The 18,379-nt window shown below is 47.5% G+C and overlaps 1 protein-coding gene across 12 annotated transcripts in view; it reads right to left on the reverse strand.

The window, feature by feature from the left end:
- Window positions 1–18,379, reverse strand: part of Agap1 (ArfGAP with GTPase domain, ankyrin repeat and PH domain 1) — a 465,228-nt gene that overhangs the window by 70,204 nt on the left and 376,645 nt on the right. For 5 of the 12 annotated variants that reach the window (XM_052750468.1, XM_052750467.1, XM_052750462.1 and 2 more), the window contains one exon: window positions 7,297–7,374. The exons of the other annotated variants lie outside the window; for them this stretch is intronic. In XM_052750468.1, coding sequence (XP_052606428.1) covers window positions 7,297–7,374 — 78 coding nt within the window. The remainder of the gene's footprint in view (window positions 1–7,296; window positions 7,375–18,379) is intronic. 12 annotated transcript variants of the gene reach the window in all.

Consider the following 18,379-nt stretch of genomic DNA (forward strand, 5'->3'; position numbering starts at 1 on the left):
GCTGAATCCACTTGGATGGGAGGAAGGTCTGGACTGGGTGAGTGAAAGGGAGCTGAGACAAGTTACATTGAGTAGTGACTCCCCGGAGGCTTCCGGAGCGTGCCTCCAGTTCTTAAAGCCGGAAGGAAGCAGGCTGTAGGGCCGCCTCACCAGCCTGTACCCTCCTTTTACCCGATTCATGTTTTTAGTGGGGTTCTGAGTGAAGTCTGTTCGTTGCATTTTGAAAAAGAGGAGTTTTGGGGAGGACAGCAGAGCCCAGAGTGAATGTACCCTGTGAGGCTATAAAGCAATCTGAAATCCGAAACTTTCTGAGTCCTGAGGTAACACTCACGTTTAATTCACAAAATCTAAGCATGCTGTGCATCCAGGGGTGTGGTCCTGCCCTCTCCTCTGGTGGAGGTCACTGAGTGACACCAACACACTGCAGCCAGGAATCAAAGTGCCAAGAGGCTCAACACCTTCCGGGCCCGAGCCCAGACGCCTCTCCAGCCAGCTGCCTCTCCCGGCCCACAGCTGGATATGTGGGATGTTTTATTGTCTTTATGGCCTTTCCCCTTTAAAAAGGTTTCTGTCACTTGCACCATGTTCGGGTCCTGGCTGGGCCTGCCAGGTGACTGTCAACGCTTACTGACGGCACCTCAGAGGACTCCTGACTGGATCCATGCTCGCACTTGGGCAGTGGCCGTGACTGAGAAAGCAGATGACGCAATGCAACAGCTGATGATACCAGAGGTTTTTTTTTTTTTTTTTTTTTTTTTTTTTTTTTTTTTTTTAGCAAACAGATTTAAAAAAATGACCATACGCACAACTGACGGTGTGATGCTGGTTGGTCAGAAAGGGCTGAGTGCTGCTGCTATCCTCTATTTATTAACTGGCTTTTGGAGACTGGGTCTCACTCTGCAGCCCTGACTGGCCTGCAGATCTCCTGCCTCACCTCTGCCTCCCAAGGAGTGAGATGGTGAGATGACAGCCGCAGTCCCCCCGCCCCTGCCCCAGTGATAAATACTTGAATAGTGAGAAGGGCCAGTCCTGGTGTTTCATTCTCCAGTGTCATTCACAGCTACAAACCAACCACTAACGACAGGCACAGTAGCAGACTTCATCACAGAAAGAGACTCAAGTTGTAGAAGATACTGCTGGCATACACATTAGAAGCATGTTCTTAGTTCGAGACACACAAGCACAGAGTTACTCCCTACCCAGACGAGAAGCCCAAAGGCCACCTCACCCCAGCCTGAAGCTCCAGGCTATGTGCAGTTCCGGTCCCCAGCTCACTCACACAGTGATTGCGCTCCCGGGGGTTTAAACAGTTTTCTGTGTTTAACGGTTGGTTGTGGAAAGGTCCACTATAATAGTATTTTAGAGCCATGAACCTGTCGAAACCAACCTGCCCAATTATTCCCAATGACATTAATAACACCGGATATCGCACTAATTGTGTCCAGTTTCTATGCAGACGAGGCCCCGGGGGGCTAATTTTGCCTCCTCAGGGGCGAGCATCTCAGCCATCAGACCGACTTCACAGGGAATCCCTCCTCATTACACAAGTCTGGGCTGTCAAACTTTTTTTCCCTTAAAGGTTAATGGGCCAATCAGTCATCAATTATTTTTGTGGAATTCTAGCAGACAAAGGGTTAAAGGGCTACAGACAGCTGAAAATAGTTCAAACATGTGGCGGTTGTTTTTAACAGGAGACACCTGATGAGGATGAATACAGAGAAGGAGGATGGGGGAGAAGGAGGAGCTGGACACTTGCAGATACTGGCCTCATAGAGGGGACAGGAAAGAGGCCTTCACCAAGGCCAAGACCAAGGCCTTCCAACCTTTGTCCTCAAAGCCATGCTCCACAGTGGTGTGACCAGAACAAGGGAGCTGAGTGGGTTTGTTTTCCAAGTTGAAAGGATGAATGGGCTGCAAGGGTCACTCCCGCCAGTTCCTTACTGACCACATGTGAATCCGCATTCTGGCAGGAGAAGATGTCTCCCAGGCTTCCTGGAACCTGGGCTCCTGACCTGAGGTCCACCCAGCAATCCGCCGTAAGGCGGAGCTTGCTTCCTGCTGCACTGACTGACAAACACTTGGCAAGAATGGCATGTGCTTTTGGCGTTGCCTAGAGAAGAGTGTTCAGGCAGAGAATGGAAGTAGGTATGGCTGACATGGACGCTGAGGGGAGTGAGCCTAGAGGTATACAGATGGGTACCACTGAGCATGATCAAAGATAACACAGCCCAGGCCGTCAGGGAGGAGGGCACCCTGTCCTCACCTCCTGTCACAGAAGGATGGGTCTTTGGTAGGGTACACCATACCTCTGCTCAACACACAGACACCAACTCTGTCTTTCGCCACCCCTTCATTCATGAGTACTAGCAAGGGGTTTCTCCAGTGGGGCATCTACCTGGTGGAGAGGGGTTTCCCTTATACCCTGTTTAATGGGTGCCTGGAAGCAGGTCACTCACCTCTTTTTAAAGATTCCTGCCTGTGTGAGTTATGTGTGAGTGCAGGTACTCAGAGACCAGGAGGGGATCTGTATCTCCCGGAGCTGGCAGTACAGCTAGTTGTGAGCTGCGTGGTATGGGTGCTGGGAACTGGACTTGGGTCCTCTGCAAGAGCAGCATGTACTCTTAACCACTGAGCCATCATCTCGACACCTTTTTGGTCTTCAGCCACACCAGCACTAGCTAGCTAGGGATCACCAGAGCATGCTGGCCCCACCTTCCTGTGGGGACATCCCTGTGTTCTAAAGAGGCCACTGGCCACTGGCCACTGTCTTTGATGTGAACTGTAGACAAATGGTCAATATTCACAGTTTCAGTCCCCAGGTCTCCCACAACCTGAGCCCCATGGGGCCATGTGAGGCAATGTCATACACAGCCTCAGGCTTATATGCTCATTTTTTGAGCAGTACATTTTGTAAAATGTTTCTGTGTCTATTTTAAAAGCCCACATTTAGTCGGCATGTAGCTTGGGCATTCTATCTGATGGTGGAAACTACCCGTTTAAGATGTCAGCTCAAACCCACCACAGCACAAAGGTCCACTTCATCCTCACATTTCCTCCTTTTTAAAGGAAAAGATGGATGTGACAGATGTGACGGCCAAACATATCTGCGTGTTTCCTGGTGGGATGCTGTCTACGTCTTCCTCGTTTGGGGTCCTGGGGCTCCCAGCTGCAGGCACAAGTGAGTGGGCTGTGCTGGGAGATCCAGGTCTGTCAGGGACTATCACCAGCCCTTTCTGTTAGTCCAGGTGTGCTGAGTTGACCAGCGTGGCCAGCTTCCTTTTCTCTCCATGAAGCCAACGGTGCAGCTTGGATTTCCCAATCTCACTGTAGCTCCTATGACGTTAATGAGAATGGCCCCCATAAGCTCCTATGTTTGAATAGTTGGTCCCTAGTTGGTGGAACTGTTTGGGAGGGATTAGGAGGTGTGGCATTGCTGGAGGAGGTGTGTCACTGGGGGTGGGATTTTAGGTTTCAAAAGCCCACACCATTCCCAGTTAGCTCTTATTGCCTTTCTTTCTGCCTCATGGTTGTGTCTCAAGATATGAGCTCTCAGCTACTGCTCCAGCGCCATGCTGCCCACCATAATGGTCATGGACTGACTCACTCTCTGAAATTGCAAGCCCAATGACCTCTTTCTTATATAAGCAGCAGAGCAGTTGCTAAGACAGCTGCATTAACACATTCAGCACTTAGGCATGCTTGCTTCTGCCAATCTGTCCCTATACTGGCAAGTGACATTCCATAGAGTCTTTAGGTTGAATTTTAGTGATGAAATCAGGACACCACAGACCAGATTCTGCTTGAGCGGTCTGTGCCACACAGTGACAGACCCACTATGGGTTTTCCTCTGTCTGTCTCTGGACAGATTCCAAACCCACAGAAATGGACCTTTGCAGACAGAGGTGGACCACAGGGTCTTTTTGGACTATGGGCCACTCCTGAGTCTGGCTGTGGCAGGATGGGTGGGCTCTGCACACCAAGCAGAGCTCATTGCTCCCAACCCCTCCTCCCTGTGTTCACTCCCATATCAGCAGTTCTTCTCTATGTCAAATAAGCTAAGAGAAGCCAGAGAGTTCCTCTGTCCCTCAGCTGGTGAGTCCACCTGGCTCTGGCATCTGGGGTGGGGGCAGCCTTTTTTACTATGTCACCCTAACCTGGAAGGATACTGTCACACAGGGCCTGTTTTTCCTACATAATGTTTCTTGGCTCCTAGGCACTCTCTCAGAAACATCTGCTACAGGGGCAAACAGTGAAGTGAGGCCCACTTGACCAGACACCTAGCCCCTTTCTGCTTGGGCTAGCAAGAAGGCTGGCTGGAGAACCACACCGCTAACAGGCCTTGGACCCTGCTCCATAGGCTTCTGAGACAAGTCAAAGTTGAAATTCCTGCTGAAGGGCATTCAGTTTTTACCAACCCCGGGCAAGAGTTGAACTGTGGAAGAGCAGCAAAGCGTTAACCCTGGGTGCTACAGAAGGCGCACCAAGCGTCTACCTGGCTCTCAAGGGTCAGTAAGCCTGACGGGCGAAGGAACCACCATGCTTCTTTTCTAATCCATGCCTGTCCTTCTAGTAATCCATTTCACACAGTCGGGGCTCATCCACCATCGCCCCTCCCATATGGATCTGGGAGTGGAGGTCCTGGAGCAGACAGCTCAGCACACGGTCCGTGGAACTTACCACAACCTCAATTTCCTGTGTGGAACACAATACCTACCTGGCAGGGCACTGAGAGGATCAAATGAGACCATGTGGTCCAGGGGCCAGAAAAGCATGTGTGTCAAGGAAAAGGCTTCAGTGAGCTCACAGGGCTTCAGGCTCAGCCCTGTCTGTCTCACAACCTGTGTCCCCAGGAGGGTCCCACAACTTCTGAGCCAGACTCAGGCTCCTACCAAAAATTGGGTTTATTAGTTGGTCCCCGTCCCAATTAATAAACCTACTTTTTGTGTCTAGGGAACTGAACTCTGGTGTCAACTTTATTTTGGTATTTACTGGGAATCCCTGAATAAATCTATAAAGTGGAGCATTTTAAGAAACACTACATTTCAAGATGGGTACCTTTCAAATTATCTAACAAAAGACAGAGTCTTTAGCACACACATTTTCATGAAGGGTCCGTTTACAGCGAGTAGTCATGTGATAACACCATACATTAAAAGCCTGGGATCAGAAAGCTATTTTGACAATTTATGGAACTACATGAGTTTTGTAACCAATTATTCAAAGTTGTATGGAATGAGGTAGTATGCATATACACACTAATGAGGAATGGCCATGTTGCTCAACTGAAATAAATATAACCATACATGGAGCAGCTTACTGTGGCTGGAAATACGGTAAAACCGGAAGTGTGGTCACTGCCTGCACCCCAAGCCTCACGGCTACCTGTGTCTCAATCCCCACAGCTGCCTGCACCCTAATCCCCATGGACACCTGTGGTACTCACTCATCTGGAGGGACCCCAAGTGTGTTGAGCTACTGAGGATTCAGGAGCGGACTTCATCTAGTCATCTTCTGCCCTCTACCACCTCTAAGTGGCCTCCTGCTCTGAAGCTCTGGCTGCCTTGGGTGCCAAGTCCCGTTTCCTGAGTGGTGAAGACTGAGAAGCCAGCCTTCCCGTGACACCCTAAATGCACAGAGTGTCAATCCAGCCCACCAATGTCTTCTGGGAGGCCCTCTAACAGGTGATGAGTAGGAAGGTTTAGCCTCAAAGCTAAAGAGAACTGTATGACTGCTCACTGCTCCCCAGTTTTGTATGCAATAACATTTAAAACCAACGTCACAACTTTCTTTAGTTTTTAAGGCAAGAAGTCATCAATAAAGCTATAACCCACACCATATAAAAGAAAGACATCCTTGACAGAGACACAGGGCAGAGAGATGACACGTATCCCAAACCAAACAACCAACCAAACAAACAAAAAAACCGTGAGGGATCGAATTGACACCCTTTACGCTCAACAGAAAATTCTAACTGATGAGATGATTTCCTAAATCCCCGTTCTGTCTGCTCTGAAGGGACATGTGGCCAGGCCAGGGTACACCAACACCTGAACCAATAACCTCCTCTCCACGAGTGGAAACAAAACTGTGATTACAAAATGGCCCTTTAACAAGCCACCCTGCGAGGGTGGCTTTTGTTTTGTGCATTCATTTCTGCTCAAGAGCAGGGCTTTTGGTGGTGAAGCAGGAGTAATTGTGAAGGGAAGAGAGAGAGGACGGGGATATAAATCAGGAAAGGTTAATGACTGGGATGTGAAGAAGGGACTTGTTTACAGAAATAGTGTGCAATTTAAAATTTACAGGAGATTTAATGCCACTACTTGGCAATCGCTAAAATCAACAGCCCAGAAAACAGTGACATTAAGAAAAATATTACAGTTATAATCATCCCCAAATAAGTCAATTAGTGTGAGGGCGCGAGCTCGCCATTACTTGACCATTTGGCTTGCACTTAAGTGAAAACGAAATCCCCCCATTATACCAAGCTCGCTGGATTGTGACCTGCTTTGCATCGCGTATTACCCGCCAGCCTCTTTTCCTATACCTGGGTGGATGGCGCTGGTTCTCCCTTGCCTGGTATCAAAATAATTCTGACCCTTGACATTTGTAATCATAAAAAAAAGGCAATTTATAATTGTGTTGTTCAAATGAAGGTGTGGGGGGGAATTCAATCTGCTATTATACAAAAGCAATGACGGCTGTCTTCGGTGAAAAAGCAACCCAAGTCAATTTGTGAACTTTGGCACCAGACGACCTTTAGAAACAAAACAATATACGGAATTTACAAGCAATAGCAGCCCATGCAAATGGCCCGGGCCTGCCTGCCTCTGGATTAGAGCTGCAGAGAGCATTATGGAGAATGCTTCCACAAAACAAATTAAGACTGTTACTTAAATGTCACGGCACACTATTGTATTTGGCTACAGATCATTACACCTGATACTAACACTTTTAAAAACTGTAATAACTTGGGAAATATTACACTGAGTGCCCACATGTATAAAGGAAAGGGGGGAAAAAGAGGAGAAAATAGGTTTCCAAAGTAATTTAAACATCACTACTCCACGACGGAAGGGAAAGGTCAAAATTTAAGTAAGCTGAAAGGAACATGAATGGTAAAATAGAACACACAAACAAAAGGATGAAAAGACCACAGGGCCGACTGCAAACACAACATGGGGCATGCGGCTGCAGGTGGGCGGGTGCATTTCCATGTCTGCATGGGGGAAAGGAAGGGAGGAGGCAGGGAGGCAGGAGCCGGGGCGGGCGGGCGGGCGGGCAGGCGGGCGCGGTTACCTTCGGTGTTGGTGCTGCTGCTGCTGTATATGTTGCGCAGGCTACCAACACGGTTTAGTTTCCATGCTTTGCGTTTGGCTGCATCCCGAGAGCAGAGAGGGCAGGGGGAGAAAGAGACAACAAAAAGGAAAAGAAAACAAATGAAAAAGGGAGAAAAGAAATGTCAAAGCAGCGCGTGAAGTCACCTCTGGGTGCGCGGCGGCGGCGGCAGGTGGGGAGCACCAAGGGGCTCCTCCGCGGGCCCTCCACTCCCCCCAGGACAGCACAGAGGTGAGAAGCGTAGAGGTGAGCCAGCATCTAGTGGAGTGCTCACAGAATCAAGGATGTTCCCAGGCCAATGTGCAGGCGCCCTTTGCTGGCTACTTTGCCCAAGGGCAAATGCTGGCCTTCGGGCTGCTGTGGGCTATGGTCCAGAGGTAAGCGGCGTAGGCCTGTACATTTCAGAAGCAGGTCTTTTATAACAAGAACATTTTTGTCAACTCCCCCTCAACCCCATTCGTGAGATGAACACTAGCCTACAGCTGAAGGGCCCTAGGACCAGGTGGGCTCCCCCACAGCAGGTGCCTCCTCAAAGGCTTCACAAAGGACAGACGCCAAGTCACTTCTAGGGGAATGTTGGGGTTAGGAGTAAAATTCTGAGCCAACTGGACATAGTGCAGTTGTATGCTGCCCTATAGACATGTGCTAAGACACTCCAGGGACACAGACATGTTCTCCATTCCATTTGGCCCCTTCCTTCTAATGACTACCTTGGATATGTGCTTGTGTGTGTGTGTGTGTGTGTGTGTGTGTGTGTGCGCGCGCGCGCGCGCAGATACAGGTTACAGAACCTAACAAGCGTTGACAAGGTGGCTCTGGGAAGCCTCAGACAAGTAGGCAAAATATTCAGCAGAGGTGAAAGTTACCATGTTTCTGAGGAAGGGCACCATGGGCCATCTGCTTCTCAACTCCACAGTCAGGAAGAGAACCTGCTGGAAGCTTCCAGCACAGAGGGGAGCATGTGCTGGAGAGCGGTCAGCTCTGGTCCTGAGGCCTCCCTGACTCAGGATAGGCTAACCATTTCTATTGGCTGCTGTGTTCAAGTCACTCAATTGCAGGCAGTATGGTGTCAGGCCCTGGCTAGGACGTGTGAACGCCGGGTCTCTGATGGGTAGAGAGTGACCTTGGGAGATGTCTAGGTGAGCTCAGTTGCAGGTCACTCTCATTGGGCTTCTTTATAAAGACTCATGTGAGAAACCTGAGCTGTCAAGGAAGCAAAGCCGGTTCTGAAATACACCTTATATATTCAGAATGCAAAGTGTAATCACGAGAGCAGACAGCTGTGAGTTCACTGCCCATTGATTTAAAATGATTAAAGCTGCTATAATTAAACACTTAAGGCTCACTTTGCAGCGTGAAGACCAAACAAATAATTTGGGAAGAAATGTAATTCCTAACCAGTAAATACCTACAGCTCCTGCCTGGAGTCTTCTGCATATCGTATGTGTACTGAAATTTAACTTTTCATGGTCGGGGGAGAAGGGTGAAGGGGTTTTGCTCATCGCTGGGTCTTTAAGGTCTTGTGTCCATACCAGGAAACAACACATCCAGGAAGGGCTGTTCAGATATCAGCCAGTACTGATGTCAACTCTGAGCAATGATGGAAATCCAACAGCTCACAGTCTTCCAGAACAGTCAAAGGACTGGTGCTCCCCCACACCCCTCAGGTTACACTGTGTTCCTACAACTGGGCACGGGCTTCATTTTTCACTAGGGCATGCTCCCAGAGTCTTGGGGCATATTTCACAAGTTCCAGAAAGAAGTGGTTACTACAAAGCTTCATGGGGAAGCGGACCTCCTTCTAGACATTTACATATAAATAGGCAGAATCCCGGCTGAGCTCTGCAGAGGGGGTAAAGCTCAGCGTGGAAACCTCTTCCTGGTTGCTCTGCACTCTGCATTTTTCATGCTCTGTTCTCCCATTATGGTTAGGATGTATAACCAGGAAGTGAACTTACAGCCTGGATTTCTATTAACCTATTGATGAAATAATCAATTCCAACGTATAAAATGTCATGGCTTTTTCTTCCTTGTAAACAAATGGTGATTTTCTGGCTGATACCAAGGTCCTGATATGAGCATTTGTCTCCTGGGGCATTGATTGCTTAAGTTGTCTTGTTTAGAAGCTTTTCAACAAGAACTACAATCAGGATCCTGGGTAACATTTCAGAGGAACAGCCACATGGCACCAAATGGAGTTCCCAGTACTTCAGCCTGATGCGGTGGGCCGACCACCAAAGACTACACATCATCCCCTGGTCTCAGACCTGGCAAGAGGTGTGATGCCTAAGGTTGCCATGCTCAAAAGATGATGTTTTCTGTGCAACCCTTACTTATTTTTCCTCAGAGGGTCTTACCATGTATCCAGACAGTCTCAAACTTCTCTCACTTCAGCCTCAGGCCACAGACATGCAACATTAGAACCCATTTGGATAATCTCTAAATAAAATTTTAGGGTTTTCAAAAACTTTAATGAACATTTTTTTTTAAACACAGGCTAACATTTAGATTTTGCAATTAATGTTACTTCTCAGAATTTCATGTGTAGCTAGACAAAAGACAGCATGGTGAAAGCATGTGGTTGCAATTTTTACCCCATGGCTCTGCTTCTGGGATAAGGCCAGGTTCTCATCTGGATTAGGGCAGGTAGCTAAAGACACAAGGCAGGAGCAAGGTCTCCCATGTTAGACACCTGCATGGACACGACATCCCAGAAGACACAATGCTGGACCTACATACACACCCTGGGTGTGATCTCTCCCTTTTCATTTCACTTTACAAATGAACCTAAGTGTGGTAACACACAGCTGTGAGTGCGAAGGACCATGGTTGCCCTCCTAACAACAACAAAACACACAGTCAACTCAGTCACACACGGGCTTGCTGTAGGACAGCGAAACAGGGGGCCCAGGAAGCAAACAAGGTTGATGGCCGAGTACTTAGGGGAGAGATTTCAATGTATCATCACTGTATTGAATAATGAATACCTTTCTCATTGCTGTGGCGAAACATCTGGCAAGTGCAATGTAATGAAGGGGTTAATTTGGCTTACAGTTGGAGGGCACAGCCCATCATGGTGGGGGAGGCAGCTGGTCACCTCATATCCAGTCAGGAAGCAGAGAGAAATGGATACTGTTGCTCAGCTCCTTTTCCCCGTTCACTCAGCCCAGGACCCCAGTCTGTGGATTGGTGTTACCCACAGTAAGGGCAACACTCTTAATTGTCTTCCTTCCTCAGTTAACGTGTCTAGAAACTCCACTACAGGGATGAGCAGCTGTCTGTCTCCAGGGTGATCCTATGTCATATAGAGTTGATAATCGAGATCACAAGGTCCACTGGCTGCCAAGTTGTTTTCTAAGGACTGGAAGGACTAAAAATTGGAAAAACTCCGGCTAAAAGTGCAGAGATACCACTGGTGACCATGTGATTTGCCAATGGTATCACTGATTTTCTTTGAAAATATGCACTGCTTAGGAGTACTAAGCTAGACGGAGAGGGCAATCCGTGGGGACTAGGAGACCCGGGAAATCACACCATTAGGAGGGATGAGAGTGCTGATACCCATATTCGGCTGTTTAGTCATTTCTCCAAGGCAGTCATTTCTCTCGATAGACACCAGGCTGGCTATGAGGTAGACACCACCCTGTACGTTCAGATCTACAGAACAACACGCCCAAGCCATGCTCTGAACATGAGTGACAGGATAACCCAACACAGTGTGTTTGTGAAGTGCCTGTGAGTGAAGAACTTGGGGTCTGTATGAGCCAAGGAGCTATGGCATATTACTCTTGACTCGTGGTAATCACTAACAGACAGCCTCGGTCTTTTCAAAGACAGAGAAAAGAAAAATGTGTAAATTACGGCTTTCTAAGAAGAGAGAGTGACTGGAATCACTTAGCATCCACAAGTCTCGATTGTTGCACACCACCTTACTCTTGGAAGCTAGCTTTTCATACGGACTTGCACGACCCTGAGGGACTCAGAACTTCATTTCAAAGTTTCTGTTATTCTGTTTTCCTAAATAAAACAATCACTTCATTTTACCACAGCATGAAAAACAACCAGAAAGCAGATTTTCAGGGCTGAGACTTCTTTTTTTTTTTTGGTTTTTCGAGACAGGGTTTCCCTGTGTAGCTTTGCGCCTTTCCTGGAACTCACTTGGTAGCCCAGGCTGGCCTCGAACTCACAGAGATCCGCCTGGCTGTGCCTCCCAAGTGCTGGGATTAAAGGCGTGTGCCACCACCACCCGGCAGGGCTGAGACTTCTAAGCAGCTCTTTATAACCAGAAGAAAAATATTCCTTAGTCTGCTGGCATGATCGAGCCAACAAGGTTTTATCTTAAACTCTTTCTCCATCACCACGCCAGGAAGACAGACTTAATAATTAATGTCAACTCTGCTCACCTTCCGACAGTTGTCTTTGTTGATTAGATAAATATTCCCTGAACAGCTGATTAAAAATGATGTAGCTATGAGGAGGTTATGTCCAGGCTTGCAGGCCATGTTGGATGTTCCAGCGCACATGAATTATATCCTGGGTACACACAGAATGGCTGATGGAATGAGGCTGCTGTAGCCCTCAGAATCAATTATGAGAACTAGCAGGGTCTTTGTACCTGAGGAAGGGGCTGGGCCACTCACTTCTAACGATGTCTCATCTCAGAAGGAAATGAATAACCTTCTTGCTCACACAAGGGAGCATAACTGACGCCTTTAAGAGAACTCATACCATCACCTTGTCAGACAGTGATTTCTTGTCCACAGTGGACACATGTAAATCTAAAGATGTTATCAGCACAAATCCTATCATTGCAGAGGACGGCACCTTTGTGCCTCAGTCTGAGGGCTGACTGTGGCACCACGGCCTTTATGTGACGATCATCTCCCAGGAGCCTCTGCAGGCAGTGAGTGGGTGACACTGTGGTTTTCTGTCACTTCCAGTATAGTCTGCCCCATGTCTCACGAGCTTTGGTCTATGGCAACTGTGTCCTGAGATTAAGGATGAATCGAAAGAAATTAGGAATTTCTTTTGTCAGGCTGTGTGAGCATTCATTTGCTCAGACTGCGTAAATGTTTACTTCTTTTATAAACAAGGCAGTGACTCCCCTCACAGGATGCAACCAGAAAATTGTTAGATTATGTGAACACACTACTTGAGGTGTGAGGGGGCTTTATGTAATGGCTGCCTCCCAGAGAGGAAATCCTGGTGAAACATTTCTCAAAAGGGACTTTGAAAAGATTAAACAAAATCCGAGGCCAAGCAGATGGATGCAGCACAGCCATGTTTAGGAGACAAAATACCTTCAATGCTGGCAGCATCCAGTGAGACCCAGTCTTCTTCCCAACTCCAAACCACAGGCAGTAAGTTATCCCCTAAAAGGATACTACTGGAACAAGCCATCGATCCTTAATTGGAGAGCTTCAATTTAATTTCTAATAGCTAAGAATAGCTTTCTTTACCACATTTTATCTAGAGCACACTGGATTTGAAAACTGCCAAGGGCTTTCACATAGTGGGCCGATGCAGGGACTCAGAGAAATGTCACTAAACCTGGCAGACAGAGAGAAGAAAATCAATGCAAAACTCCCTTGATTTACTAGAAAACCAGAAGCTCCCAAGAAGGGGATGGGGGGCTCTTTCTGGCCGAGAGATGGACTGAGCTGCAGAGGGAGAGCTCAGGGGGATCTCCAGTCAACTGGACAGCCTCGGTCTCATGCTAGAGTATAAATGTGACCTGGGATAACTGTGGGATACAAGTGCCAACAAGAACTGTCTCCAGGGTGTATTTACAATGTAGATTCTGCTGTCTGGCCCATTCTTAGATTGGAAACTCGGGGGGGGGGGCTGAGACCGGGACCCCATGACCTCTTGGCTTCCATGCTCACCGGGCCCATGGAAAGAGTAGGAGACAGGACCCTGGAACTGGGAAGAATACTTTACCAAGGTTGTGCCACTGCGTACTGCAGGGCTGACGCCTGGCATTCAACCTGTAACGTACCCTCATGCACATGTGCACACACATACCATCCACACGTGCACAAAGGGCAGACTGAACCCTCGAAGGAGGGTTTACCAGTTCCCCAAACTCAGCGGTATGTGGGAAGAAACCCGTCATGGTATCTGGGTCGACAGCCAAGCAATAGCAGGGCTGGAGGTGGTCAGAGACCCCTGCCTTACTTCACTTTGCAAAGTAAGGACTCCATTACCACTCTGTGGAGTCAGACAGGTGGGGGCTGGGGAGTAGGGATGGGGTGCTGGGGCCCTTCAGTGGTCCCGACTCAGAAATGAGTGAAAATGGGAAACAGTCACTCTGTCACACTCCCCCTCTGGGGGCCCTTCCCTTTCTTCTCATCTTGGTTCCTCTATCCTCCAACAAAAATATATTGCTGATTTTTTTCTTCTCTTAAACATAAAATCTTTTTAGACAATTCCAGGGAAAAATTGTTTTTTAATAAAACTCCAAATTGTGTTATCATATTTCAAAGCAATGACCAGTTAAGGCAACTAATCAAAGGCATAATTATTTAATGAGCACTGCCCATGCTTTTGCACAGGGCTGTAATTGAGTGGCTGTGATCACTGGACCACCAGCTTCAATGGCAGCAAACGAGGCCTCGGCATTTGATCTGCTCTTTCTGCGGCCGCGTTCCGAGGGGAGGGGTGGAACACTCTACTCTGGGGCTCCCTCCCATGTGGCATCTGAACCTGAGAAGACTTGCTATCAGATCAAGCGGAGACAGGTCCACTGTTTCCATTTGGGGCCAGCTGCAGAATCCTCTGAGACTGTTGCTGATGTGTGGCTTCAGGAGACACACGGAAGTCAGTGTGAAAAGACCAGAGAGGAAGAGAAGTCTAAACTCATTCTTCCTGCTCACAGAGACATTTATTCCTTCACACACTAACAATTTCTTCCCATAAAACTGCTTTGACCGTAACGTCAGGGCTTCTTTAGCATGCTCCTTAGTCAATGGTGAATGATTAAACAAGGTCATTACCATCGAAGGGGGGTCTGGGAGAAGTGCTGCAGTGCTGAGCCATCAAAAGAATAAAACGTCAGCTTACTTTCATTAGAAATTAAATACACCAATTTGATCCAGGCTTAACCAAGAATGCCTGGGAAGGCTACTTTACTGTTACTGCTGAGGTGAGTTGACTTCCTGTTAACAGCCAGCCTCTCCTTCCCACATTCCCTTCGGAGGGATTTATCACATTGGAAGTGCCCTGCTGAGGTGGGTATAGACGACTTCTCAACTGAAGGTGCCGGATAAGGCAGCTACTCAAATGTCCCTTTATCATAGAGAGCATCTCTAAGGCCTTGGGCTAGTTTCCTAGGACCACCAAGGAGGGGGACGGAAAGGAGAAGGAAGGGGAAGCAGGTAGGTGGGCCATGTCATGTTTCCTATTCTATGCTATGTACATACCATAATTTATTTCATATAGAAACATGGGATCACATATTGAAACATTTGCGATGCTGATTTTACCCAGGCTAGTGGCCACAGACACACTTGTTTGCCTTGCAGCAAAGAAACCCAGTAGCAAGAAGTGAAGGCAGACCTCAGTTTCTTATGCCATTCTCATATATAAAGAACCAGGAATATTTAGAGAAAGGGCTGGTTCTCAGACGTGCAGGAAAACTACAAGGTGAGCCTGGAAAATCTCATGGTGCCAGAATTTGATGAAAAAGCATAAAAACAGAACACCCACACCCCCACCGATAGGGCTACATTGGAAAGGTCACAGAGCCATTGTAAGGGCCCCTGACTACCACGGCTGGGATGCTTCAAGGAGCTGAGTTGGGTTACAAACTAAAATATCAAATAATCGTGGTTTCCAAACACGGTAAATGACTGAATATATTAATAGTAATGAGTGAAGAAGAGATGAGTATTATCGTGGAAGGATTACAAATAATTTCTGTAGATCCTCTGCTCTCAGTGTAGGCTGGGCATAGTGACTTCCCTCCAAAAAATTCATGACAGAACAATTCATAGACTGGGGACTTAAGTGTGACAGCCACAGGCCCCATGAACAAGGACAACGTGGTCATCAGCAGACAGAAATTACATGGACAGTGTGGGGATGTATGGAAATGGTGCTTTATCTGAGTCAGGAGACACATCAGACTTAGAGCCCCTGAATGGTCTGAGGAAAACATCAAATGAGTTCCAGTAGTGGTACCCATCAGAACCCCTCTGTGACTGACAGCTTCCCAACAGGTGAAGCTCACTGACAAGGGAGTCTGAAAAAATGCCCCAGGCAAGAGGAGTCTAAGGCAACGGAGAAGACGGCTACCAATGGAAGGTAATGTGGACCTGGACCAGGAGGATGCATTAGATAAAAACTAAACAAATCTCAATAAAGTATGGACTTCGAGCAGAAGGTATCAGTCCAGTTCATCAGCTACGACAAACATCATGTTAATGTAAGGCGTAGAGGGGAAACCATGTGTGTGTGTGTGTGTGTGTGTGTGTGTGTGTGTGTGTGTGTAGGAGCACATGGGATTGTTTCTACTTCATCTTTTTTAAAAAAGAGGATATCTGTCTCACTCGTTTTTTAAACAAAATCATTTTACTATAATCACACAGCTAGTTTAAGAAGCCACTTGAACATGTGCCCATTTCTAAACTCTTATACATCTCTACAGTTACAAAGTTTACAACTACAACTTTTTTTTTCTAGAAAGTAAGATCTATTAAAATACTCTAATGAGCATATTGGACAGGAACAGGACATTTCTTTCTTCCATCTACATTGATTATAAAGAACAAAATGTTGGTGGTAATGCTCCTGAATTCAGGGCTACTAATATCTATGGTTTGAAATATACACAACGTTCCATTTCCTCTACTCAATGAATTTTGCAAGTTGAAGTCAACTTGAGATCTTACGGTATAGGCTAAAGTGCCACCGAACCAATGGGATGATGCTGTAGGTCTGGGCACCCGTGACACGCATCTGCGCATGTGCATTCCTGGGAGGGCCTTGTGTATTCTTTCTTCTTTGCAAAGTGTTTTTTTACAGAGGGCTTAGGCCTGCAAGCTTCCGAGAGAAGGGAGCAGAATAAGGTCCGGCGACCTGAGGTTAGTTTCCAGATGGGAAAAATGACACCATAGATCAGCATGGTGGGCTCAATAGCATCCTCTCCCAGTAGTGCTAGCTTCCAGGGAAGAGAAGAGCAAGTAACGAACGCCAAGAGAGGACAGGAAGTGCTGGGGCCCTCTGGGAATGGCACAGGTGGCTGGGGACTGACTTGGGGCTCCGTGCCCTGGACCCCTTGTCTGTGCAGGGAGACTCCATCTCACTGAGACACACCAAGAAGACCATATGGTCAGTGGCTGGGGACATGCTAATGTCTTTCCTTGGCAGTGTGAGGCTGAGCCCATGCAAGGCACAAAGAACCACAAAATAAAAGTAACGCAAGAAATGAGAACATTGTGTCAAAGAGACACACAGTGACTTTGGGTTCAAAGTTCACTGTGAGAATTTCTCAGTTAGCTTTTGCATTCGTTCTGAGGACATAACCACCAATCTCCATTCTTTTGGGGAGCAAAGTGGAATAAGAAATGAAGCCAGCAAGTATTTTGTGCAAATCCAGCTGCTCTGGGTCCTTCAGTTCTGATGCTCTATGGATCCTGACCTCAGAAGTCACTAGTTTTCAAAGTGTACCTGAGATTGCACTGAATGAAATTAAAGAATGCTACAACTAGATTTCTCTAATTTGGCAAAAATCAATGGTTTTATGAGATGCTGTTCTTCAGGGTAGCTCTCATCTCTGTCCATCCTGACCCCTCCAACATTTAAGTGTCCTGTATTCACCTTGGAGGGTCAGGTAGGGAAAAATCACTCAAAGGCCAACAGCCTCTGGTGGAAAGAAACAGATGCAATTGTCCTTATGAAGAAATCTTACAATAACAGGCAATGATTCTTCTTGAGAAAGGGTGACAGACAGGGGCTGAGGAGAAGGCTCAGTCAAGTAAATATGCCTTGTGCATAAGCCAGAGGACCTGAATCTGACTTACCAGCATCCACATAAAAACCGGGTGTGGCAGTACTTGTCTGTGGTCTCGGCCCTGGGGATGGGGTGTGGGTGTGAAGACAGACTAGTGCACCCTTGAAGCTCATTCGTCAGCCAACCTAGCTGAATTAGTGAGCTCTAGGTTCAAGTGAACCAACCAACCAATCAACCAACCAACCAAACAACCAACCAACCAAGCAAGCTGGAAAGCAATGGAGTCAAAGTTGAACCCTGGCTGCCACATGAATACACACGCACCTCCCCACATCCACTTGCTGACATACATGAGTGAAGGTTAAGACGGCACAGTCAACACACTCTTTCCATATCTCATTTGTTAAAAAAGCAGCACTTGAGGCCATGTTGGAAACAGTTTGTCTTCCTCTCTTTCTCCTTCTCTCTCTGTAGCTACTGCTTGTTCTGCAGAAGTCAGCTCCCCCTGGCACACAGCTGAGAGAATCTTCTCACTCTCTCCCATGGCCTCGGTTCATACTCCCCAAGCCTGGCTGTTTCTCATGAAATCCTCACTCCAGATTCTAGGGCCAAGAAGGTCCTCAGCATGCAAGCCTCACTTGGGATTGAGAAAGATCAGCAGAAGGAGCTTGTGGGTACTTAGTGATTTGGGAGATTGTCAGAGCAATGGCATTGTTAGCTGTAAACCAGAAGCCTGGCTCAGGCTCAACCAAGGGGTGCTGGGAGATCTTCAGCAGAGCCTCCATTACTGACAATGCTCTTAAGGCCACTGTCAGTGGCTCCTGGACACCTACCCCATGGAACATTAACAAAGAAAATAGAATTCCATAACATACCTTCTATATGCCTATGACCCAGTTAACAGAGAGAGAATAAGTCAACCTCCACCTCTCCAGGTGTGCCTCCTTCCAGCTTCCTGCTCTCTTCCCGCCTTCCCTCTTCACACATCATGCCCTCCAACAAGTCCGAGAAGCTTTGCTTCCAAGCCAAAGTGGGCACCCCACCTCTTCTCCCTGCCATGCCTGCTGGAATTCAGGGACGGTCCCCTGCTCC

The sequence above is a fragment of the Peromyscus californicus genome, unplaced genomic scaffold, assembly GCF_007827085.1.
Source record: "Peromyscus californicus insignis strain IS unplaced genomic scaffold, ASM782708v3 Scaffold_21__1_contigs__length_65335640, whole genome shotgun sequence".
In the NCBI taxonomy this organism is placed as follows: Eukaryota; Metazoa; Chordata; class Mammalia; order Rodentia; family Cricetidae; genus Peromyscus; species Peromyscus californicus.